The 26,387-nt window shown below is 38.1% G+C and overlaps 2 protein-coding genes across 9 annotated transcripts; one reads left to right on the forward strand and one right to left on the reverse strand.

Moving 5' to 3' along the window:
* Window positions 1–567: 567 nt before the first annotated feature.
* HNRNPA2B1 (heterogeneous nuclear ribonucleoprotein A2/B1) lies at window positions 568–10,950 on the reverse strand. 6 transcript variants are annotated; one of them, XR_003004522.1, is made up of 13 exons: window positions 10,731–10,946; window positions 7,930–7,965; window positions 7,722–7,832; window positions 7,408–7,554; window positions 6,880–7,090; window positions 6,624–6,725; window positions 6,469–6,549; window positions 5,704–5,766; window positions 4,307–4,426; window positions 3,935–4,057; window positions 3,183–3,265; window positions 1,736–1,808; window positions 568–1,117 (listed from the first exon to the last, which is right to left on the reverse strand). XR_003004522.1 is itself a non-coding variant. In XM_024754994.1 (12 exons), the coding sequence occupies exons 1-11, from the start codon at window positions 10,734–10,736 to the stop codon at window positions 3,204–3,206; spliced, it is 1,062 nt and encodes a 353-aa protein (XP_024610762.1). In that variant the 5' UTR covers window positions 10,737–10,946; the 3' UTR covers window positions 568–1,117; window positions 3,183–3,203. The 6 variants fall into 6 exon arrangements, 4 of the variants coding, with proteins under 4 accessions (XP_024610762.1, XP_024610761.1, XP_024610764.1 ...); XR_003004521.1 differs by having other exon boundaries at window positions 1,673–1,808; XM_024754994.1 differs by lacking the exon at window positions 1,736–1,808.
* Window positions 10,951–11,158: 208 nt separating this feature from the next.
* On the forward strand, window positions 11,159–22,430 carry CBX3 (chromobox 3). 3 transcript variants are annotated; one of them, XM_024755068.1, is made up of 6 exons: window positions 11,159–11,177; window positions 13,151–13,202; window positions 16,113–16,255; window positions 17,701–17,863; window positions 20,540–20,634; window positions 21,102–22,430. In XM_024755068.1, the coding sequence occupies exons 2-6, from the start codon at window positions 13,179–13,181 to the stop codon at window positions 21,226–21,228; spliced, it is 552 nt and encodes a 183-aa protein (XP_024610836.1). In that variant the 5' UTR covers window positions 11,159–11,177; window positions 13,151–13,178; the 3' UTR covers window positions 21,229–22,430. The 3 variants fall into 3 exon arrangements, with proteins under 3 accessions (XP_024610836.1, XP_024610834.1, XP_024610833.1); XM_024755066.1 differs by lacking the exon at window positions 11,159–11,177 and adding an exon at window positions 11,660–11,727; XM_024755065.1 differs by lacking the exon at window positions 11,159–11,177 and adding an exon at window positions 11,845–11,976.
* The last annotated feature ends 3,957 nt before the right edge of the window (window positions 22,431–26,387 follow it).

Raw genomic sequence — 26,387 nt, forward strand, 5'->3', positions numbered from 1 at the left:
CTGGGTATTTTAGGGTTGTATTATACCAACTTGATTTATCTTCAAAAGTTAACTTCTTTGAAGAGCTAGACATTTTTAAGACATTAAGAATTATTTTTTCCTAGTAAATCCACAGCCAAATGTAAACAAATTTATAGCTGACAATGGACGCAAAGCTCATCTTCCGTTAGCCATCATTAGTTTGACTTACCTGTAAGATACCTCATATCAAAACCAAGAGATAGTTAGAACAAGTCAACTTTACTTTGTCCCCTACTATTTTTCTGGTTTTTCATCATTTCAGGTGAACATCCAAGTAAGAAACTCACTGCTTGCTATTAAATTTTATCCACCATGTTTAACCCTTCAAGACAACCACCTGATACTAAGTGTATAACGAAACAGAGCTAATTCACATTTGAGAGAAACTAATGACAGATTTTGTCTCAGTGCCTTTTGCATAGCCACTTAAACTTGGTTGGACCACTTTAGCTGGTTAGAATCTGTAATGACTTTTAAAACACCACCAGCAATGTTAAACATACAAGGCAAAGCCAGAAATCTGTAGCATTATTCAAACGCTGAATATACAGTGTATAAAGAATGGCATTTTATTAGGGACAGCCAATAATGTCCACAGTGCTTTTCTCGTTTGTCTATCCATATTGAAAGGAAAATGGCAATATGCATTGCTTTGTGAAACTGCTTTAGAAATCTAGTGGATGGCAATCCTTTAGACAACTTAATGTTCATAGAACAAGATTCACATTTTATGTGTAAACATTACACCAAGTATTTGAATACAAAAGTATTTATTTTAATAAACTTTATATTTAAAATAGAATTTTAATCTGTCTACTCACAAAACCTAATTCAAAACACGATACATTTCTCTCTCTAGCTGAACTGATGTTACTCTGTTACAAACAATACTCAATTTGTAATTGTTTTATATTAAGAACCTGTACTAAATGAAGTCTGTTATTTTATCAGAAAACATTTCCCTTTAATCTTAAAGAGTGCTTTTTAAAATGAAGGCACCAACAAGAACTACTTTCAGATGGTACAGAATTTCTTATTTCTTGAAGATTCTGTGGTTGAACACTTCTTCATTAGTTACCTGCAGCAAGACACCTTCCTGCCAAAGGAAAAAAAAAGTATCTGAAGAAGTTTATCATGTTTGTCCAAAGAACCTAAATAATTTCAGTGGTGGTCTTAGGATCAAAGAAGACTCACAGGTGCATACAGTAGAATATGCCCTGATTATCATATTCCTGAAAAGGCAATAAAGCCAGGCAATCAATCTCTGATGACATCTAAGAAATGAAACTTCAGCAGCCAACCTACGTCTCTCCTATAGGTTAGGGATTGGGAAAGAATTACCACATTTAAACCTAAGTATTTAGAATTGGATACATACAAGATTTATAATGTAGACACTTTTATTCATAAATATAAATTATCTGAAAGTAGATTTAACCATCTTGCCCTACCTTCTCCTTAGCCTGATCCTGATAAGCATGTAAAGCTAGAACCGTATCAAAATAACAGAAGAACAAAACGTCTTTATTTTTAATAAAAAAAAAAATCCCTAGTTCACTCAAAACGCTTGATCCAAGAAATGTGAATACACAAGGGTGTAACGATGGGAAATTTCATGATTCATTCAACTTGCAGCCTAACTTTTACCTACCATTTCACTACCAACACCACTGAAGGAACCAAGAAAAGCTTTATTAATGATCACTTGGCTTGCCTCAGCTGTTGAAATGAAGCACTTTACAGTCTTTGTGGCAGCAGAATATACGTGTCCATGGTTCATATCAATGCTAAAATTCCAGCAGGGAAAAAAATGATATGTTAAGCACCTGAATCTTCATAGAAGGGGAGGGGGGTGGGAAAGAAGGAAAAAAAAGGGAAAAAAAAACCAAAATAATTTAAGTAAATGACAGATTGGAAAACAGGGTTTATAAAATTATTCTCTTGAGTTTATAAATTGTTAAACTCAATTTATAGCTATGTTAAACTACATGAGAACCACTATACTGAAAGACCATTAAAGAGTATTAGTTTATCTTTTGGGGAGGAAAATTAAGAAAGGAAAAGTAAATGAGATCTTACCTAAAGAAGTTTAACTGAAGCTTAGAACTATTTTGCTCTACACCCTCAGCTTTCGTTGGCATCCTTATAAACTACTGTAGTTAAAGCTTTGTAGAAACAGCACAGTTTCTTAAGACTGGCTGAACTTAGTAGCCGTCAAGAGTTCTCTTGTACTAGACCTGTATCCCTGAAGAGTACCTCGCTGGGGTTATTTCCTTTCCTTGCATTGAAGAAGCAGCATCTAAAAGATCTAAAAAGGTGTTTCTCCTTGCAGAGATATCCCTTAAGTTATCTAGATAATTTAATCCTGATGAATTGCAGACAACACACTTGTATCTGACCAGCATTTATCTTACACAAATATAACAACAGCTTTGCAATGGACCTTAATTATACTACCCACTCCTTAACTTATTTAAAATAAAAAGTCTATAATTACACAATTTCCTTTAGAATTATTTTATTAAATCATAAATGTACAACAGCTTCTTAACTCTACACACGCACTTAAATTTTTTTTAAAGGAAAAACGTTATGTCTTATTACACCATGATCCTGGCTAATAGCTTTTCAAAACTTTGAGAAAAATCTTAAAAAAGGTTTCACATGTCACCTGAAACTTACAAATTTAACATTATCAAAGAAGGAATGCTTCTACACTCTTACAAAGACCACTAGAAAGAAACAACAATTAAAAAGCTAAGAAACTGTCTCAAAGGCATTTTTTTTTTTTTTTTACAATCCTTCCTCCACAGTAAGGTAATGTTATTAAATAATCCAATCCATTCACAAAATGGCTCTCTGCATCTGCTCTGGTGTCTTCTGCCATATCACTGCATATTTATGCATGACTGAGATAAGAGTTTCCTTAACATTGTTATTTCGATAACCTGAAGCTGTTCTGTTACCTCTGGGCTCTCATCCTCTCCTATTTATACAGTGAAGCCTGTTTCAACAGAAGTAAAGAGTAAAAAAAAAATAGGTTATGAAATTATCCATCTAACCAGATTTTAAGGAAAGATAACATGATCCTAAAAAGCTTTTAACTCCTGGCAGCTAGGTCTCCCAAGACATTAATAACGTGAAACTTAAAAGCTACTTACCCATGGTAAATAGGAAGAAGCTCAATATCGGCTTCTCCCTCCATAACCCCCACTTCCTCCACTGCCTCCTGGACCATAGTTTCCTAGAATTATTAGAACAAGAGAAAGCAAACTTATTTTGATTTCCCAAGTTCTACAGTTGATTTTATTTTACAGCCATACACTCCCTAAAACATGCAGATCAGAGACCATACTTGTTTCTAGTTAGCCTCATTAACTCAAGATTAAATTATCCAGATTCACAGATTTTTCAATTTTTTCCTTTAAACTTGAAAACATTTTACTACTGCTTCTCCTTTAGAGGGCTCTCTTCCATGATCATTTAAAAGATTTTTTAAGAAAGTATACCCAGCATAAGAAACATAAGGAATCTATTTCTGTCCCACTAACAACTCTCAACGATGATTTGAACGAAAAGTTCAGATTTACTAAATTAGCTTTCTAAGAGTCATACAAAATTTACACCACTTGCAATATGCTCAGCAATTTTATCTGGCTTTTTCTTAATCAGCCAAAGCCACTGAAAACATCTAATCCACTTCACTAACCCCAAAATATTTTATATCACTGAACATCCCACAACAATCCCCCCAGTGATGTTACATTTTTATTTTCCCAAAAATTTACTCTCAATAACACTGTATTTGATGGGAAGTGTTACCCAAGCATAAATAAACTTGAAAGTTATCTTTCTTCAAAGTCATGGAACACTTAATATTTTCATCACAAATTTGAAAAATCTAATAAATTACCTCCACCATATGGTCCTCCCATGTTTCTGCTACCACCAAAGTTTCCACTCTTCATTGGACCATAGTTAGAAGGTTGCTGGTTATAATTTCCAAAATCATTATAATTTCCACTTCCATAATTTCCTGTAAAAAAATTTGGAAATTTCTGTACAATAAACCCCATAACACAACCAAATATTAAACCAGTGGTACATGCTAAGTACTTAAAATTCCCACAGAAACAAATCAGAATAAATGCAAAACACCTATCTACAATTCTACATTTTTTTTTAAAAGACAACCATCAACAACAATGAAATGAAAAATCTCACGTGTTGAAAATCATTAATTCCAATCCAAATTCCCACATAAAGATGCAGGTGAATTTATTACCTCCTCCATAGTTGTCATAACCACCTCCGTAGCCCCCACCCTGGTTGCCATATCCAGGTCCTCCACCACCATATCCTCCTCTTCCTCCTCCATAACCAGGGCTACCTCCAAAATTGCCACCTATTATAAAATAAGCCTTTAAGTAATTACTTAATATTTTCAATGCCATTTGAACACCCACTTCCAGCTTTCCAAAACACGTACTATTTAAGTAAGATATTCGTTCTACAAAATCTCTAAAATCCTCAAGGGCAGATTCTAATATCCATCCTTGGTAAACGGTTGGGGGTGGGGAGTGCCTACCCACTAACAACTGGATAAAACCTTTATAAACAAATACCTGTAATGCCACAGGTCTCCCCTGAAACTAAAGACACATCATGGATTCTCTGGAAGGTATCCTGAAATCCTATTTATGTTTTGTGTAAGGTTGTAGGTGGGGTGGGGCAGACAAGATGTGCAGACTAATGGAACAAAGTAGAAGTACCACATCTTCCTGCTGGTCAAAAAGATTAAGTTCCCAACTCATGTTTCCCTGTGAATTACCATGTCTCTTAAATAAAATGCCCACCACCCTTCTCCTGAGTAGAAATGGGGGGGAGGACCAGAAATTAGCAAACTTGCGCATGTAATTAAACTTAAACTGGTATTCTCAGATTGCTTGCAGTAAGTACAAAAACTCATCTTTCTCAAACCAAATCAATATTTGGATTTCAAAGCAATATTGGAAATAGTGAGATTTATGTGACTCCTAAGTCATGCCTAATGAGGTCAAAACCAGAAATAGGGCCTATTATTTAGATCAGTTTTAAATGTCTTGTTCCTTTCTATTAAGACATTTGTCAGCAAGTATCACTCTTTTCTGTACTTCAACAAAACATATCACTTGATAAATTTAACAGTGGCTCACCACCTTAGCTAGACACACTCGTGTATGTTTTGGAAAAGTTCCTTCGGGGACTTTTGGAACATTATCCTCCTGGACTCATCTTGGTAAGAGCTAAGACAACACAGGACTCTTATATACATTCCCCTTACATGTTGATCTTGCTCGTAACCACTTTTCTATACTTTTTCAGGAAAACAGTATGCAAAATATCACATCTATCTCCAATTCTCTTGCTTGAAAAACAACAAGACAGCTTTAAACAGCATTTTTAAATTCTCCTTTAAAATCTACCCAATTGATTTTGCAAAAATACAAACACCTACAACCATATTTTTCCTTTTATAATTTACAACAGGTAAGATGCAAATCAGAATAAAAATCCAAATAACTGAACCATTATCACCTAATCCCTTTACAAAAGGTAAAACATTAAGAAAAATTTCATGTATACACTCAAAAACGGACAACACAGTGTGATTAAACCTTAAGACGTGTAGAAGAAACTGACCTCCAGGTCCTCCTCCATACCCATTATAGCCATCCCCAAATCCACGACCACTTCCATATCCATCTGTTATGGGCAGGAAAAAAAAGATTATTTTCCTGTGGTTCATGCCACTCAATTCCTTACCCTCCCTTCCTCCACGTTATCTATTAGTATCTATGAATAAGAATTATTAGGAACCCATTCCCCTTAAGCTGTACACTGGTGTTACTGTATATTTTATGCTGTATTTTAGTGTTAAAAATACACTAAAGTATGTGATTCCATTTCATCATCAGGATAACTGCCTGATTTGGGGCTTGGACTTGGCAAACCTCCACTTAAGATATTCATTTATGAAAAGGAATGACAATGGACAGGGGCAGTATTTCCGTTGGCACCCCACTACTTTAATTCAGATTAACCTACATATAAAGCCCAAAGCAAAAAACAAAGACACAGACCTCTTCAAACCTACACATATAAGTCTCTACAGTATTTCCACCGACTATTCAGGAAGACCTCATAAATTTAAGATGGCTGCACTATCTTAACTTTTCCAGAAACTGAAAACCATAAAGGATCTATGCAATTATTTGCCCTTGACTATAACTACAGGACTTTTAAAATGTTACCTCTTGCCTAGCCAAATCAGAATATCCCATCAGGACAGAACCTACATTAGAACTTAAGAATAACTTTTTAAAAATTAGCCTGGATTTCCTAGATTCCAATTAAAACTCAGTTTTCAAGCACATTCACCCTTCTAAACATAGAAGGCGGACTTACCAGATCCTCCTCTGAAGTTACTTCCTGGTCCTGGTCCAAAATTTCCACCACCACCGCGAGAATCTCCAAAACCAAAGTTGCCTACAATAAATACCCTGGTTAGTAACAAACACTTATACAAATAAATCTTAAGAAAAAAATGGAATTGAAGTTACCTCCTCTTCCACTTCTAGAACTTTGGACTTCCTGCATTTCTTGTCTAGATAAAGCCTTCCTTACTTCTGCATTATGACCATTGATAGTATGGTATTTCTGCACTGGAATGAAAAGTTCAGAGTCCATTAAGTCAGCATCCTATATAATATTAGCCAAGTTACAAGTTAAACTTTACTTTAACAAAGTTTTAGGTGTTAACATACTCAAAACTTAAAATGTGAAAAAGCCACACCCCTAGCACTTATGGACACTTACACACAATCTTATCCACAGGATCGTGGTCATCAAAAGTAACAAACCCAAAGCCTCTTTTCTTTCCAGACTGCCTATCGGTAATTATCTCAATGGTATCAATTTTTCCATATTCCTCAAAGTAATCTCTAAGATGATGTTCCTCAGTATCTTCTTTAATTCCACCTACAAACAGCTTCTTCACAGTTACATGAGCCCCTGGCTTTCCAGATTCCTGAAACAGAAAAAATCATCCTGACTGAAGAAACCACAAACATGAACGAAGGCACACTATCTGAATAACATACATGGCTTCTATCCTATGACCAAATACTAAGGTGCCTTATGAATAAGAACCTAATCTTTGAAATAACTTAAGTCTAGGAAATTATAAGTACAGAAACGCAACGAAGCTCTATTAAAGAAACAAAAACACTTTGAGCTAAATACAGATAACTTTGTTCTTTCAAAAATCACTTTCTAATCTTGAGCAAGAGCGAAATGGAATTTTCCTCAAAACTGTTTGAACAAACAAGTTATGTACTTGCTCACCTCTCTTGCAACAGCACGTTTTGGCTCAACCACTCTCCCATCAATTGAATGAGGTCTTGCAGCCATGGCAGCATCAACCTCAGCCATGGATGAAAAAGTTACAAAACCAAATCCTCTTGATCTTTTGCTTGCAGGATCCCTCATTACCTTTAAATCCAAAGGAGTGATGTTACCATTTAATCTCATCACTTACAGCATTTTAAAATAATGAATATGAATTTTAAAGTGATTTTCTCCATGATTCACTCATTTTAAACAGAGAAACCCAACACTTGAAGGACTACTATCCCTAAGCACTTCCACACTTAACGTACCACACAATCTGTAAGTTTTCCCCATTGCTCGTAGTAGTTCCTCAAACTTTCTTCTGTAGTTTCAAAGCTCAAGCCACCAATAAAGAGTTTACGGAATTGTTCCTTTTCTCTCTGCAAAGGAAAACATCATTTCAATTTTTATTTACATTTTCTCTTTGTATGCAGGAAATTAAATTCTTAAATATGAGGTGACCTGCTGGCAGAGTACCTTTTTCCTCTCCAAAGGAACAGTTTCTAAAGTTTTCTGGGGGGGAAAAAAAAAACTTACATCAAATTTAAACCATATGTTAAACTGCATTAGTTGTGTTACACCAAAAAAATTGCCTCAGCTGAATTACACAAGTTTCAAAATCATTAACGCTTGATCTAAATTTACTTCACATTAAATTATTTTAAACAAATCTAGCATAACTTAGTTTAAAAAAAACTTTCTGAAGAAAAAGGAGCAAATCTACTCCCTGGTAACTGAAAAGTTAAGATTCTTATCAAAACCTGCATTCAATCCTATAACCCAGAACAGAGAACTTTTAAATATTCCGTTTAAATATAAATTTTTAATATTAAAAACTGTTGCCTTTTTATAACCAAGAGTTGCCATTTATTTCAGGACTCAGTTATTTCAAAAGAGTTTCTCTTCATTGCTCCCTCTGGTGGTGATTCTAATGTAACGCAATTTTCAAAAACCTAGTATTGTTCTCTCCCCATATACCAACTCCCCATTACAGAAAATTTTAAGCGTTCAATGTATGTACCAAAATATCCATAAAATTTACCTCTCTTCTGACCAAGGCAGAATAACTTTCATAATTAATGGTGTCTAAAACTTAGTAAAGTTTTAACATAGCTAGTTTTTGACATGCAGACAACACAGAAACAATCTGAACCGTTACTGAGCTTAAAAGCAGAAACATAGTAAGACACTGTGATCATCTCACTTTTCAAAGCCATAAAAATATTTAAATGACCACTGTGACTATCCCGTAGCTACAAAGTACTACAATTTACACTTCACCATGTTGAACTTAGTGGTCTTCTGGCAAATTACACAGCATAAACAACTTTCACATGTGAAAAGAAAAAGAGCCTGGGCTGAAAACTCAATCCTTACACCAGCAAGCAAATAAGTTGCATTAACAGCTCTGTATTTGGGGCTATGAGTTAAAGCAGGCTGGGTCATTGTTTTCAGTTGACTAGGTTAAAAAACTAAGAATATTCAGAAACGAAAGTTAGTCACAATGTCCGTGACCAACTGTTATCAAACAGCATTACAACTTTCAACCCATAGTTCTATTAAGTTCCTCTCTCCATGCATGACATTCTCCCAACAGCTCAGAAAATACAGCGATAAGCAATTCAGTTTTTTCCCTGTATAGTTAACTTTTCAGGATTCTGAAAATTTTGAAAACAAATTATCAAACTAGCTCCTGAGACACTTAAAAAACAATTATAGAAGTTACTTAGCATACTGATATTTGGACTCTTAAGCAAATTTTATTTACTCCAAATATTGTCAGTTAATAGGCCTTTTAAAACCCAAATAAATTAAATAGATTAAAAAATACATCTACAACAACTTTTACAAATCACTAACAAAGGCAAAAACTCATTACTTACCTCATCTTCCAAACTTACCCGCTGTCCACTATCGATTACAAACAAAGTTATTTTATAAGCGTGCTTAGGGTCAAGGAAAATACCCAGGTAGACCCCCTTCGCTTGAGACCTTATGCTTATCAATGTAATCATCAACCATGATTGCAAACATAAACGAGAAAAGCAAGTGACAAAGTTCAAAAACATAGCGGCCCAGCCTAAAAGTGTTGTATATAGCAATACACGCATTGAAGGACTGAGCCATGTTTTAACCAGAGTACAACTATAAAGTCATTTTTATTTCATTTTCATCATGATTTCTAACTTACCACTAATAAATACCTGTGGTCTTGCCCAGTAAAGATTAAATTTCCCAGTAAAAATAATATTTAAAATACAAATACTACGTTTCAAAGAGAATCCTTCAGGAAAATAAAGGATTCTGAACCAAATACCGCCCCCCACAGACCTCCTTCCCCCACGGCCTCCCCACATAGTCGGTAGTAAGCTGATGGCTCTAAATCTGATTCTTCATTTCTGAAGTTTCCTACGATTCAACTGCCTTTTTAGTTACCGCAGACCCAGATAAAACAATTACTCAAATAAACAAGGGCTGGAAAACAAACTGTGGTCTTCATACTACCGCTCGCCTTAAACCGGGCCCGACACCCTACACGGCTTTACCTCCTAAGCCTTGCGAACCCGCCCTGGAGAACGCCGCCCCCTCCCCCGCCCTTCGGTGCGGCTCCTGAACGCAATGGCGCCATTTCATCGAGGGGAAGGGAGCGAGCCTCTAATGAGGTGCGCAAGACTTTAAAGACCCGAGCTCACAAGACACTAGGAGTCCACCTCGAAACGGCATGAAAACAGTCCGAGAAAAAAAAAATAGTTAACCAGTTCTATTCTTTGTTAAAAGAGTCAAGCTAGTTGAACTTAGAGAGTTAAAAGGAAAACACTGCGAGGAAAGAGAGAAATGAAAATGGCGGCCGCCAAATCCGGTTCCCGGGAGGGGGGAGGGGAAGCTCCGCAGTCCCGCTCGCGAGGACCCGAGGCCCGCCGAAACGCTCAAGCGCGGACACGCCGGGGCCCCCAAACCAGCGTGCTGTAAAAAGGGAGTAAGAATTCCTGCCTCCGCGCCCCATTTTCACTAAAGTGGGGCTGCGTCCGCCATGTGGAAGCTCCCCATCCCCCACCCCCAGCAAAGGGAAATGGCGCCGGGAGACTGAGGGTGGGGAAAGCGCTGTACAATCAGGCCTCACTAACGACCCCTCTTCAAAAACATCCTGAGACCAGCCGCTTCTGAAGTGGCCCAATTTCGCTGCCGCTCTCCCACGGAGGCGGATGGCCGACTTCCAATGAGGCGCCAACGGCCTCGCCATGCCCTTTCCAACAACTCATTGATTTCAAACCCGTTACCTCCATCGCGGACTCAGTCGCTTCAGCCCGATTTCCCGCAGCCGATCGAGATGAGAGAGATCTCCGTGGACGCACACGAACCGGACTCGTCCTGGCGCTGTAGTGAGAACTGCCGCTGGTCGAGAAACGACACCGCTAGGAGCACCTCCACTCTGGACCCGGCGCTGCTGCTACTGCCGCTAGAGCCGCTGCCGCCGCTTTTCTAGAACCTTCCCCCCGACTAACGCGTCCTCCCCTACGTCAGGCCGTTGCGTAAACGCCCTAACCGCCGCCAATGGCGGGAACGCTCTACGACCTCCTTGCGCCAAGTACGTGCCCCTCCCCCTCGCGGCCAGTAGTGGTGCTTGACGTCAGTTGCGTAAAAGGGCTCTGTGAATTGTGGAAGGCTCGAGTTCTGCGTATTTGACTCTCGGAACTGGGTCCAGCCCCCGCCTTAGCGCAGGGCAGGTGAGAAACGGTCGCGCATTTTGAAATTAACGCTGTTGGGAGGAGCTTAATCTTCAGCCCAGAGGTCCAGCCCCCTCAACCCCGGAGGGGGTCTTTATAGCAACGCTTTGATAATCTCCCCCCACCCCTGTCTTTAAAAAAAACCTAGTAGCCTTCTCTACGGCTTTTTCCCCTCCCCCACCCTTCCTCCTTTGCGCGGAGGACCGACTCGGCCCCTTCCGGAAACACCCGAAGCGACTTCTAGTCAAAAAATTACACTTCACGCTCCACCAACCCAACCCTGTCCAACGCTTTCGGGGTCGACCTCGCGGGTAGTCGAAAGGGGCGCTCGTTTTTATTTCCCGATTTCCCCCCCCCACCTACCCCCAGCGTTCGGAGGCACCCAACCCCAGGGGCAAGGAAGTGGGCGGAGTCCTGTTTTGGCGCCAGCCACTACTGCTGCAAAGCAGAAAAAACCTCCGCCGAGACTTCGGTCACGGCCCTCAACACCCCCCAACCTTCACTCTCCCTCCCCTCCCTCCGGGGACCACCAGGCGCCACGCCACGAACGGTAAGCGCCACTGTCGCCGCCCCCTCCCCCTCTCCCTCCCGGGCTCGGGCTCCCGGCGGGCACTGCGCGGCGCGCGCCCACCCCGCCCCTCGCGGCCGCCGGGCGTGGGCGGTGCCACCTTCCCCTCCCCCCGGCGGCGGCCCCGCGCGCAGCTCCCCAGCCCCCTCCTTCGGATGTGGCTGGAGCTTGAGGCGCGCAGGGCCGGAGACGGTGCAGACCGGGGACCCGGAGCAGCTCGGAGGCGGTGAAGTCGGTGTCTTTCTTTTTCTCTAGCTTTCACTAGAGTGTTGCTTAAGATACCATATGCGCCCCAGAGGCCCCCAGTTCCCCCGCTTCCCATCCCTTCCCCGCCCGACCCTGAATCAGGAGCTGGTGGGAAGGAAAGGAGAAGCGAACAGAGCCCCCGCGGCGGGCCTGGCGCTGGGCCGGCGACTGTAGTTGGTTTAGGGTACGAGAGACTCCTCCCCAAGGTTGAAAGCTGTGGCGACAACTGCCTTATTTCTAGACAAAGCGCATTTCTTTCTCCCCTCCCCCATCCCGGATCAAGAAGAGGGGCTCTCCTTTCCCTCCCGGCCTCGGTCGGCGACTTGGGCCTCCAGGGAGGGCGGTGCATTCTCCCGTATCCGCGCGGCCCGATGTCCGGAGGCTGCGGCGGGCGCTCCGTTACGTGGCCGCCGCCTGGTCGGGGGAGGCGCGGGCCCCGTGGCGCAGTGCCCTTGAGCCCCCGCGCCACGGCCTTTGTTTCTCCCCGCGGATGCGCTGACCACGAGGCCCGCGCTCCCGAGGGGGGAGGGGGCGGGGCGGGGGCCGGGCGCTAAGGCCTTGTTAAGCCGAGTGGGGCAGGGGCTTGAGGGGAGCGGATGAAAGTGCAGAAAAGAAGTGATTTGGTTTCAAAAGTGGCACGAAATGGGACTGGAACATCTCGGTGTGTTTTTCCTTTAATTTTTTAACTAGTGATTGGAAAGGGAGGGTTGCTAAGAAGAAACCAGGTTGGGATTACATTACATAGGCGACTCTTTGGACTGTTAAGTGTAGAGGAGAAATTCACAATAATTGGTTATTGTGATCGTTCGGACAGTCGTTTGATTTTGAACCAAACTATTTGGCCATTTTTTTAAAAATTCTGACTATGGTTATAAGTGGGATTTGGATTGGGGAAAAAAAATTGTCTATTTTTTATCTAAAGCTTTCTCGGGTACTAACGTGCCCGGTAAGCTTATCTAGGTACACTTAGTTACAACACTGATATACTCTTAGGCATGTATCACTAGTTTGTGCAGAATCTCAAAACTGCTTCTCTGTGGATTTGTATACATGTTTGATAACGTGAGTTACCTAGGTGGGGGTTGGAATCCAAACAAAGCTTATGTTTAGCTACTTTTTTGTGTCTTGCAAACTTTTTAACTGTCATGCATTTTTCTAGTAATAGCTCTTCAAGTCTGCAATAAAAAATGGCGTCCAATAAAACTACATTGGTAAGTTAATGACAACCTAAAATATTTAAGGATCTAACACAAACTTTTTCTTCAAAAATTATAACTTTGCATCTCTGTGGTTGAGAAATTTACATCCATATAATAGTTTCCAGTCCCTTCTCTCCCTGCTGTTATTATGGGGAGAGTTAGGAGCAAAAAGGAAATTACTACATTGAGATATTTATTGACTTGGTTTAATAGTGTCTTGATTCGTTTAGGGAAACCTAATCTTGGGAGAGTAGCATGAAATAAATTTTTACCAAGTATTCTTATCTTGAAATAAAGATACAAAAAGTTATGTGACCTGGAAGAATGTTATAAGCATACACAGACAAAGCAATAAAGCCCTTGTTGATTGGCATACTATTCTCGAAATCACTCTCCTGAATTCTAGGGAAAGCAGGTATTTTCAGCATTGCCCTGTTTAAAGAATGGTTACCTTGTACACTTAGATGGAGACAAAAGTCATTGAATGTTTCGAATTGTTTTGGTCACTGTCATATTTCAAACTTGCTTATTCTAAAATACAGAAGGGTCTTAAATTTAAATCATTGCAGTGTGGTTTTTTTTAATACACAACATGAAAAAACATCACACATACGTCCAGGAAAGAGGAAACTATATCTGCATCTTTTGAGCAATTAAGCTTTTTCTCTCCAGCAGTTTTCTTAAACCCACAGTTTGCATTCTTAGGCTTCATTAAAACTTCTGTAAACCTGTAGACATGTATGTATTCAGCCATGTCAACTTTGGAGTTTTAACATAATCATTGGAATATTCACATAAAAATCACGAAATTCAAAGTTATGGTTCCCACGGTATTTAATTCTAACACACTGCGTTAATAACAATTGCAAGTATATAAAGGTGAGTGTAAACATCTAAGTAAAGCAAAATGGTTTTGGTTTGTGTATTCTCCCCTTGAGTTTTGCAATATAAAGGGCACATTGGTGATTTTTAATTTGTTTCATCATTAGATTGCACTTCAAAGTCAAACATCCTGAGAAACATTTAAATATAAAGCCTGTCTGGTGGCATAATTTATTCCCATCAAAGCCATCAATGGAAAAAGCACAAAGCATAATCTGTGCTTCCTCAGGATTGAACTGTCCTTCAAATTTCATAATCAGTAAACCAAAATGTAGATAATTAAATTGGCTTTACAATCACCAGTATCAGAAGTATTGGATGGGAAACGAAATAGCTGTCCCTGAGACTATGAGGATGAGTATAGATACAGAAAGCAAATAGATGCTTCTATTAAAATTAAATTGCTTTGCATACAGTTTGATAGTCTTCAGAATCTACCTAACTTTGCATTTTAAAATAATTTTATTAGTGTTGTGAGATAATGTGTGCTGTAATTTAAATGGGAAAGTGGGTGGATTTTCCTTTATAAAGAAAAGGATGAGCATTTGAAACTAGTTTATGGGTGCCATAGTAGTAAATACTTTATTTCTTTGACCAAATTTTTTTTAGCTTTCATTTTCTGTGTTTGTTTTTATTTTCCTGTTTACTCTGTTAGCCTCTTAATTTCATGGACATACTTTTTTTGTTTTTCATTTAGGATCAGTGTCTGATAGCTTTGGTCTATACCAGTTTTTCTTCACTCTTTCCACTACCACCATCATTACCTTCCTTGTACTGTATGGAGGCAGAAGGCTATTTGACTGGGTGCAGTAGTACCCAAGTATCTTGACTAATGCAAGTTATAAGACCTGGCATGGGGAATGGTATCCAACAAAATCAGGTGTTTGCTGCATTATTTAAGTTTCCGAGGATTTTTATTTCTTACATGTGTGTGTACACCTCTAAATGATTACGTTTTTAAATGTCCTTTGCAGTCTTGAGGCATAGCTGTTAATTTTTCTGCTTACATGCTTTAGGAGGGCTGACTTTAGTGACTGAGCAATTAATTTTTTTTTTAATAGCACCTGTTTTAAGGTGAAATGATTCCAAGATGAACATAACGTGAGATTTCCCCCCTTAGTCTCTTAATAACCATTTCTGGGTTTTTTTGAAAGTTTATCCATTTTCAATAACAAATCTGTTCCGAGTTATTGGTCTGTTGAGCTTGGTCTCCTGCTTCTCTCAAAGAGTGTTATACCAAAAAAATAAAATAAAATCTAACCTAAAAACTTGTAAGTTAGTTTCATTGGCTACCACTTTAGAGTCTTTCTCTTGAGAAGCCAAGAAAAGGATTTTTTCACATTAGATAATTAAAATGATCCAGCATTTTGGCCTCTTAAAGTGACAGCATTATAGGTTTGTTCCGAGTGGTCAGTGACATTATGTACAGAGATTATGGGGAAATGATCTTGTCCTTTTTAACCTATTTATGGTCTCATTGGTTGACCCTGCAATTGATACCAGGGTTCTGAACCATGTTTTTGTTCTGCAGTTATCTTTTCTCTTAAATTGTCAAGGCTTTTAACATCAGTGTTTCAATTGGGAAAGGGGGTCTTAGTGTTTGGGGGCTGTAGTTTTAATGGGTCTATGGTTCACTAATAAGACCTGTCACTACTAGTTATTCTCCTTTGTATCATTCTCTAGTAGTTGTTTGTTGCTGTCCTGTGGTTAAAATGAGTGAAAACTTTACTAAAATTGGTCTTGTAGACTACATAGAAATAAGACCAGGAAAAGATAAAACAGTGCTTTCAAAGAATGTTTTTGATTGTATTATTTCACTGAAGGGTGATGGGTGATAGTTTTGAGTTAAACCCACAGAATCAAGAATTCCTTTATTTTATTATCTGTTAACTTTTACCTTTTCAGAAGGTATCTGCTCTGGGATATAGAAGTGGAAATTTAGGTGTCAAATGCAACGGTAATATAAGTACTCTAGCCTTTAAAATGTACTAAAAAAAATCAAAAAAGGACATTTCTTAAATCTGTCTTGTTTTGTTTTAGCAAAAAATGGGAAAGAAACAGAATGGAAAAAGTAAAAAAGTCGAAGAGGCAGAACCTGAAGAATTTGTGGTAGAAAAAGTACTGGACCGACGTGTAGTGAATGGGAAGGTGGAGTATTTCCTGAAGTGGAAGGGATTTACAGAGTAAGAGATCTCAGTGCTTTTATTATTATATGTTTAACTGCACTTAAGTAACATTTAAAATTTGTTTTTAGTCTAAGATCTTTTTATCCATTTTCTGTAAGTTTCTTTAAATTTAAAAGCACCTTTAATCCAGGGTATCTTGTTTGAGGTATGTTTAAAAGGAGCCATCCATGTCTTTTGCCTGCAGTGGTAACCTAGCAGATTTGAGTCTAGTTGATTACCTTAGAGAGTCAGATTTATATAATATAGAGTACAGTTTGCTTTTTAATGTCTTTGGATACTGTACTACCAAGAATACCTAATGTACACGGTTTTCCTACAGAGGACATTAAAAAATAGTGAAGCTATGTAAGGTATACTAATGGGTCTTAAACAGAAGTGCTCATCATAATTCAGGTCCTGCACTAGGTTTACTGTATCTTAATCTCTAAGAAGTAGAATCTGGGCATCAATAGACCAAGTTGTAATCAGAGGTTAAAAGTATCTTTCCTAGCATCTCTAAAATGATTAATTTCATTCTGCCTAGTTCTGTAAAGGCTTTCTGGATCAGAGCACACAAAGTTAGCAATCTTGTAACTAGTGGTGTAGGGTGATCTTACTTTCACACTTGGTAATTGATATTCATTTTCTTTCCAGCCCTTCTGAAAAACACATGGAAATGGTCATCTCTGCCATATATCAGGGATTGGCAAACTTTAATAAGAGTCACATAGTAGATAATCTAGGCTTTGTGGGCTTCTGTCACAGCTATTCAATTCTGAGAATGTAGTACAAAAGCAGCAATAGGCAATACGTTAAACAGATGAACATGGCTGTGTTCTAATAATGCTTTTGTTTATGGGCCCCAAAATTCAATTCCATATGACTTTTATTGTGACATTTTTTCCCAACCAATTAAAAATGTAAAAAACAGTTTTAGTTTGCCAGCCATACAAAAGGCTGGATTTGACTTTGAGTTGCCAACCCCTGTTTTATATCACTTCCCAATTTGAGTACCCAGCAGAAATTGAAAATACTGTCTCACATTTGAGAGCGCCTCTGAATTGCTGTGTTTTAAAACACAGTATTGGAGGCCTCAACCCTAAGAACAATCTGATAAAGTAATTTGAGGTGGGAACCAGGAGTCCACCTTTTTTAAAGACTCTTCCAGAGAAATTCTAAAGTGAGTTGTCCGCATAACTTGGAAAAATATTGGTTCCAGTTATTCTGCTAGAGTCAGGTTCAGTTAACCTTGGAGGTAATAACATTACCCACTTAGTACGAACTGTGAAAGTAGACACAAAAGGAAGTATAGATTTCCTCAAAAGAATGTGAGGGGAGGGGGGAAATGATTAATATCTGCAGTACAGAGGACTTTTTGTCAGGTATGTATTAAATGGATCTGGATGATGGTGATGAACCATGTTTAATTGAATGAATTTTTTTTTTTTTTTTAACTGACACAGTGCAGACAATACTTGGGAACCCGAAGAAAATTTAGATTGTCCAGGGTTGATTGAAGCATTTTTTAATTCTCAAAAAGCTGGTAAAGAAAAAGATGGAACAAAAAGAAAATCTTTATCTGACAGTGAATCTGATGATAGCAAATCAAAGAAGAAAAGAGATGCTGTACGTATAAAACATTGGCCAGCAAACTGGCTTTTTGTAAAAGGATGACTTGATTTTTTAAATGCTTTTTAAAACTCAAGTACTTTAAAAATATCATTAAAAGGCCTTTGTTAAATATTTAATATTTGGGACAGAAAGGATAGGCATGGTTTACCCTACATTGTGTAAATGTCTAGTAAGTGCTTACACCACTTAAAATTGTGCTAGTGTTACTTTGGATAGAGATGAATTTGACTTCAGATCAGACGATTTCCTCTGATCTAGACCAGTTGTCTTAAGTAAAAACAGTACAAGATTGATCATTGCAAATCCCTTACAGTACAGTGAAAACAATCTACATAGCACATTTTGATGATAGATCATTAGTGGCAGTGACTAAAACTTTGGCACATGATCCTTGTATTGCCAAACAGTACTTTGATTTTGAAGTATATAATCTTGGATAATAATTTTTTTTATTAATTTTTATTAGCATAAAATGAGATAATTGGTTCATTCACTGCATGTGTATTTTGAGCCAATCTTTTCTTCGTTGATTTCTTTGTGGCTTTGAGCAAATTACATAAATCCTTGCTTTTACCCTCAACTTTAAAACATACTTGTCCTGCCTCTTGGCCTAACACGGCAATTTAGGAAAAGGTCTTGGGTCTAAATTATATCTAGGCTTGGGGACTAAACATACAATACAGATTTATTGATAAGGACTTGGGATTTAAAATTTGATCATTTGGGGGCTTCCCTGGTGGCGCAGTGGTTGAGAGTCCGCCTGCTGATGCAGGGGACACGGGTTCGTGCCCTGGTCTGGGAAGATCCCACATGCCGCGGAGCGGCTGGGCCCGTGAGCCATGGCCACTGAGCCTGCGCGTCCGGAGCCTGTGCTCCGCAACAGGAGAGGCCACAACAGTGAGAGGCCCGCATATCGCAAAAAAAAAAATTTTGATCATTTGAACTAGATGCTAAGTACTTTGCAGTCCATTAACTTTTTTTTTTTTTTTTTGGCTGTGTTGGGTCTTCGCGTTGCTGCATGCGGGCTTTTCTCTAGTTGCGGCAAGTGGGGACTACTCTTCATTGCAGTGCGTGGGCTTCTCATTGCGGTGGCTTCTCTTGTTGCGGAGCACGGGCTCTAGGCGCGCAGGCTCAGTAGTTGTGGCACACGGGCTTAGTTGCTCTGAGGCATGTGGGATCTTCCTGGCCCAGGGCTCAAACCCATGTCCCCTGCATCGGCAGGTGGATTCTTAACCACTGTGCCACCAGGGAAGTCCCAGTCCAATAACTCTTAATGACAGTTCTGTCAAGATCATAGGTATTACCTGCATTTTTTACAGAAGGGAAACAGAGGTGGGCTACAAATTTGGTTCTGAACACTCTAGCAGCCAAGGCAAAAAGGTAACAATCTTAAGAATCAGTTGTAAGTAAATTGGAAGTCAACCAGATGCTCAACAGAAGCACTGTTTAATAACAATAGTCATCCTGTATTGAGCCCTCGTAATGTGCCAAGCAGTGTTCTAAATGACTTAATTTGCTTTTCATATACTTTAAAATTTCTATGAAACAGATAGTATTAATTGTATGTATTTTATAGAAAATGAACCTGAATCACAAAGAGGTTAACTTGCCCAAAGCCACACAGCGAGTGAAGGTTAGAGTCATCATTATAACCTAGGCAGTCTGACTCCAGAGCTCAAGATAATGATGTAAAAAGTCTCATGGGGAGAAAGGATTTGTTATGTAAGCACTTCTCTTTTTTGGTCTCAAGTCCCCTTTACACTCTAGAAAATTATTGAGGATCCCAAAAAACTTGTTTATATGGATTATAACTATCAGTACTAACTGCATTAGAAATTAAAGTAGAAACTTACACAGTTTTGTAAATTCAGTTAAGAAGGACGAAGATTATTACATGTTATTCATAACTTTTCATGAAAAATAACTTTAAATGAGAAGAGTGGCATTTTACATTTTTGCAGATCTTGTCAGTGTCTGTCTTAATAGGGCATTAGTCCTGTATTCGATTTGCTGTGCTATGTTGTTTGGTGGAGATATGCAAAGACAATCTAAAGTCACAGATATATGAAAAGAGGAGATCTTGCAGAGATAAACAGATACTCCAGAAGGTCTCAGGCATCCCCAGGAGTCCCTCAGGCCACAGTTTTGATTTATACTGAGTATTTTATAAGGTTTACTGTAACTCTGATTACAATACTGATTAGTCTCATTTTAAAGTTTTTATTACTTTGCTATGTATAGTTTCTGTGTGCTTTAAAAAATAACATGGGTAATTTAGACCATTCCTAGAAGTAATTTGAAATACTGACTTTCAAGAATTTATAATTATTAATTGATTTAGAATTACCAGAAAAAAAGAGATTGGGGTTTTTTTCCCTCCCTTTTGGTGTCTTTGAATGAAGAAAGTTTTGTCTGTTTTCTTAATTTATGATTCAGAATATTTTAGACATCCAGATTTGTTTTTTCTGCTTGTAAGTTTAATGGAAATCAATACGTGTTTTAGTACTAAATATGGGCTCTTGCTCTGGTCATTTGTTTCACCATCAGAAGGTTTTTATTTAAAAGTTATATATCATGAAAACAAATTGGAAGTTAACATTGTTAGTTTGCTCTCTGAAAAAAATGTGTGGGAACATTTATGTAAATAATCATTTAACCTCTTTTAAACAGGCTGATAAACCAAGAGGTTTTGCCAGAGGTCTTGACCCAGAGCGAATAATTGGTGCCACAGACAGCAGTGGAGAATTAATGTTTCTCATGAAGTGGTAAGTTTCTCATGAAGTGGTAAGAATTAATGTTTCTCATGAAGTGGTAATTAATGTTTCTCATGAAGTGGTAACTTTAATTCTCAAGAATTAAAGTTTCTCATGAAGTGGTAAATTCATAAGTTTCTCATGAATTTCTGTTATATTTTACAGTAAGAATAGATAATGTTTTTTAAAAACTTGTGCATTTTTAGAAAACATATCTACCTAGGTTTTATAAATAGTTGACCATCATTAAGTAGAGAGTAATTATCTGCTAGAAGGATGATTCTAGTTACTTTGCTAAAGCAACAAGTGGCAGACTGTGGCCCGTTTTGGAAAATTAAGTTTTATTGGAACACAGCCACAAGTAACCACATAACCCTGAAGCAATACCTTTTGATTGAGTTATGATCCTTAAGTGAATGGTTATCAATTGACAAAAAACAGTTTAGACTTTTTAACAATATTTTTTTTCCTCACAACAGGAAAGATTCAGATGAGGCGGACTTGGTGCTGGCAAAAGAGGCAAATGTAAAGTGTCCTCAAATTGTAATTGCTTTTTATGAGGAGAGACTAACTTGGCATTCTTGTCCAGAAGATGAAGCTCAATAATTGTTTGCATTGCTTTTTATATATATTTATATATATATATAAAATCTGGTTCTTGGTTTTTTGATTTATTAGTGTGAAGAAATAACTACATTCTAATGAAAGTCAAGTTTGATATGTTCGTTTTGAAGTAGTATTGGGGAAGTTGTTGGGTTTTGGGGGGTTTTTTGGGAGTTTTGTTTTTGGTTTTTTTGCATCTGTAGCACTGGTTACTTTGAACAAATAAAAGCTTTCTGTAGTTGCTTCCTTTAGCAGAAAAGAACATTTGATACCATGGTATATTATTTCCTCTGCATTAGAGAACAGCTTTTCTAAATGTTCGGGAAAATCTCCATAGTCATTACTCAATCGGAATTTAGAATTTGCATTTAACTCATATATGCCTAAGGACCATTCTGGATTTTCTGTATGTGTATACATAAAATACATATGTAAATGGTTTGGGGTTTTTTTGGTTATTGTTTAAACACATTTACCAAAACAAAAACAGCCTTTCACAACCATGGATGAGCCCATGTTTCTGGGATTCTATCATTTTGAGCAATACAAGAAATCACTTCAACTTAAATTGAAAATTTAAGTCTTAACCTTTCAAATTAAATAATTTTGTAATTAATGAGACAAATTAAACAATTTAAATTGGATAATTTTTTAAAGCAGCCCTATCAGAATCTGCATCCATATCTACCATCATATAAATGCAGTTTTATATGTAAAACCTCCCTGAAAGGAAAATTTTATCTCTGTCAACCCAAATGAAAAAAATAGAAAAATTCTGGTATGTTTTTATTAGCCAAGCAAGACTTAGTTAAATGGACATTTAAAGCTTTCTTTTGGCAAACCACTCTAAGAAGTTGAAATCCGTGTGCTGTATTTAATGAAAGACTGTAATACATGCAATGTGTCAGACTTGTTAATGGAAACCTAATCAGATGGTTAGAGATGTTGGCAGTTTAGGATCTGCAGGAATAAATGAGTGAACAAAGTTTTCTAATCTAAACTTGACCTGCATGTTTTTTCAAACTTTACCCCAACCCATTCCTTACATGTAGGCTCAGTCTTCTCAGTATTTTGGGTTACTGGTTCAGCAGAAGCCAGGAAAAACAATAACTTTGTAGTAATCAGAATGTTATTCAACTGTATATTGTTTACTTTATTGTAAATACTGGTGAACAGTGGTCAATAAATAGTTTTATATTCCTTTATGTGATTGATTAGACTTTTTTTTTTAATCTGATGACTTTATAGTGGGAGTAGAAACACATTCACTGTATTAACTTCATATTTGTAAATAGTGTGATATCACTAAGGCATTAAGAGTACCTGTTCTAGATCCTTTGAGTTTAGGAATTTCAAGTAGAATATGTATTAACACAAAAAGGTTTTCTTCTTAAAATGAGTTTCAGTGGACTTCCTGGTGGCTCAGTGGTTAAGAATCCACCTGCCAATGCAGGGGACACGGGTTTGGGCCCTGGTCCAGGAAGATCCCACATGCTGCGGAGCACATAAGCCTGTGTGTCTAGAGCCCATGCTCCTCAACAAGAGAAGCCACTGCAATGAGAAGCCCACGCACTGCTACGAAGAGTAGCCCCCGCTCACCGCAACTAGAGAAAGCCCGTGTGCAGCAATGAAGACCCAACGCAGCCAAAAATAAATTTATTTAAAAAAATAAGTTTCAGGTGATGCCTAAGAGGAGCTTGTTTCATTAAAGTGAAATTTTGATACTCAGACTCTAGTTTGTTGAAGCTGCCATCTTAAAAAAAAAAACAGGTATTCTGATAGGACTGATACTGTTGTGATATATTTCTTCTAATTTCCAAAATCTATACAGAAAAAAGGAAATCATCTATACTAAGCTGTTAATCAATTTTTTGTAGACCTAGCACTGCTCTCAACAGTGGGTTTGTAAATGATACAGAACCTTTTGTTCAGATCAGAAATTGATGACTGTACCTTGAATTTTAGAGCACTTCTGGAAATTGTTGTCCATGTATTTTAATACCCCTTATGTTGTATCTGTTTCTTACTGGTGCTATAAAAAGTTGTCACAAACTTGAATGGCTTAAAACAACAAATTTCTTTATTTCTGGAGTCCAAAATACAAAGTCAAGGTATTGGGGCTTCCCTGGCAGTCCAGTGGTTGACTCCACACTTCCACTGCAGGGAGCACAGGTTTGGTCCCTGGTCGGGGAACTAAGATCCCGTACGCCATGCGGCATGGCCTAAAAATTTTAAAAAGTCAAGGTATTAGGGCTGGTTCCTAGAGGCCATCTATATTCCTTGGTTCCAGGCCCCTTCCATCTTCAGTATAGCACAGTCTCAACAAGTTACTTCACCTCTCTCTACCTTAGTTTCCTCATCTATAAAATAGAGGTAAATCAAGATGAAATATAAGCATATGACACTTAAAACAATGCCTTGTATGTGGTAATAACAATGTGTGTTACCTATTTTTAGTAGGGACACCGTAGGCTGTTGTATGGAGGGTCCCCAACTTAATCAGTTGCTGGGTATGAACACTTAGGTTGTTTGTAGTTCTTTGCTGTTAATGTGGTGAACATCCATTTTGTGTCTTTTCAATTTCTTTCTCCAGTGGCATATAGTTTTCAGAGTACAGGTCTTTCATCTCCTTGGTTAGATTTATTACTAGGTATTTTTATTTTTTTGGCCATGCCACGGGGCATGTGGGATCTTAGTTCCAAGGATCTTAGATCAGGGATTGAACTGGTGCCCCTTGCGTTGCTAGCACAGACTTTTAACCACTGGACTCCAGGGAAGCAAGGTGGTGAACATTCTTTTACATAATACATAGTGAAAAGTAGATACAGATGGATTTCCAGAAATTAATGAAGTCAGTCTTGTACTGGTGTACGATTCTTCCATCAGTAGTCATTACCCCATATCCTAGTTGTACTGCAGATTAATAATACTAAGACTGATTTTGTTGCCAATTCAATGGCATCTTGTTTTAATTTGCATGTCTGATATTTTTATTGAACATTCTTTTCATGCTTACTATTTGCATTTCCTCATCTATAAATGAATTGCCAATTTTACAGATTTTTTAATTTGTAGCAGTTCCTTATGTAATTATTAATTTTTTGTGTTGCAAATATTTTTTGCCAATGTTTTTCGACATGATTTATGATAACCATTTTGTCGTACCAAATTTTATGTGGTCAACCCTTGTCAGTCTTTCTGTCTTCTGGATTTCATGTCTTGTTTCAAAATACCTCTCCCATTCTGAAGTTACATGGATAGTCTTTTAAAATTTCTTCTATTTTCATTTTCTTCATTTCATTTCATTTTTACAGTCAGGTCTTTAATCTGAGATTTTGTTGAATATGTTTGTGAAGGTTTCTGACTTTTGTTTCCCAAGATGGACATCAGTGCTTCTGAAGAAGTAGATGTGTAGGTAGCAGTTTCCCTAATCTCATGGATCAAAGATAATCATTATGCCACTACAAAAAGACTTGGCCAACATATAAAACTGAAGTTTTTCTTTTTCATAAAAGGCCTGAAATGTGTTCAAATACCTGGACAAATATTGGCATCGAGCAAAAGATAAAAATCTCTTAACATAAAGCTGAATAGGAATAGTATATTTGTATGTAACCTATATGATACATAGACCCTTTCATCTTTTGTTGAAAAAATGAATTTGTACCTTTATTCACTGATCAAGGAGAGCAATTTTAACAACTTAAAGCTCCAGTAGGTGATTTGGTATAATCAAGGAAATTGTAGTAGATGCCAATCTTCATAGCTTGATTCTTCTTATGGATGTAGTAGCTCTTCTAAATGTGTTGCACTATTCAGATACATGACCATCATCAGCATATCTGCTAATAGCGAATAAGGAGGGGGGATTTAGGGCTGTTGGGTTTTTTGGTGGGGTTTTATGTGTGTTTTAAGAATTTATGTTACGTTAAAAGATTTCTGCAGGCAATCATGTCACCTGGAAAATACAAAAATATGAAACTGTTCATTTGGAATCTTTATTTTCCCATTACAGCCCACGTTTTTACTGTAAAAGCAAACAGTATGAAAATTTCCATGACCACACATAAGAATTGTTTCATTCGTAGAATAAATAACAGTTGATGAATACTTTTTTATATTTTATCTCATTTATCCTCAAAATAGCCTTCTAGAGTAGGCATGATTGACCCCATTTTACAGGTGAGGAAACTAGGGCACAAAAAGGCTGAAGAAGGTCAAGGTCAGTTGTATGAACAAGAGCATTAACTATGGGAATAAAGAGAAGGGGACTCGTTTTGAGGATAGGGTTTTGTCCATAGTAAGTCCCAAATATGTGCTTGTAGAATAAAGTGGTTTTGGATATAAAATGAGGTGATGTGGAGGTCAGGAAGAAAGGGATCCAGAATGACTCCCAAGTATTCATTTTTTCTGGGATGGATGAAAATGTGATTTAGTGAGAAAGGGAACCTAGGAGAAACCTTGAAGGGGAGGATATTAAAGTGGCTTTGGACATATATTGAGGTATTCCTTTGATTAGTATATTACTTAGTATGCTTAGAACACATTACATAATTTGGCCAGAAGTAGGAGATACCCAACTCAAACCTGCTTTGATAAGGGAAATTACTGCTGGCCTAGAGACAAAGTAACAGTGGTTCAGGACTTCCCTGGTAGCACAGTGTTAAGAATCCGCCTGCCAACGCAGGGGACACAGGTTCGAGCCCTGGTCTGGGAAGATCCCACATGCCGCGGAGCAACTAAGCCCGTGCGCCACAACTACTGAAGCCTGCACACCTAGAGCCCGTGCTCCACAACAAGAGAAGCCACTGCAATGAGAAGCCCATGCACTGCAACGAAGAGTAGCCCCCGCTCGATACAACTAGAGAAAGCCTGCGCACAGCAATGAGGACACAATGCAGCCAAAAATAAATTTATTTTAAAAATAATAATAATAACTGGTTCAGAGCATGGGCTCTGAAGTTTGACCCCATGGGTTTGCATCCCAGCTCAGCTATTTATTGTAGTTACTTAACCCCTATGCCTCAATATTCGCATCTATAAAACTAGGAGGATGATCTTGATGGTATTTATCTCACGGGCTTTTCAAGGTTAAATAAAAAACACCCAGAGCTGAATCTCCAGTACTTAATAAGGACCAGATAAATATTACCAATCTCCAC

This window comes from Neophocaena asiaeorientalis, unplaced genomic scaffold (assembly GCF_003031525.2).
Source record: "Neophocaena asiaeorientalis asiaeorientalis breed wild unplaced genomic scaffold, Neophocaena_asiaeorientalis_V1.1 scaffold36, whole genome shotgun sequence".
Classification (NCBI taxonomy): domain Eukaryota; kingdom Metazoa; phylum Chordata; class Mammalia; order Artiodactyla; family Phocoenidae; genus Neophocaena; species Neophocaena asiaeorientalis.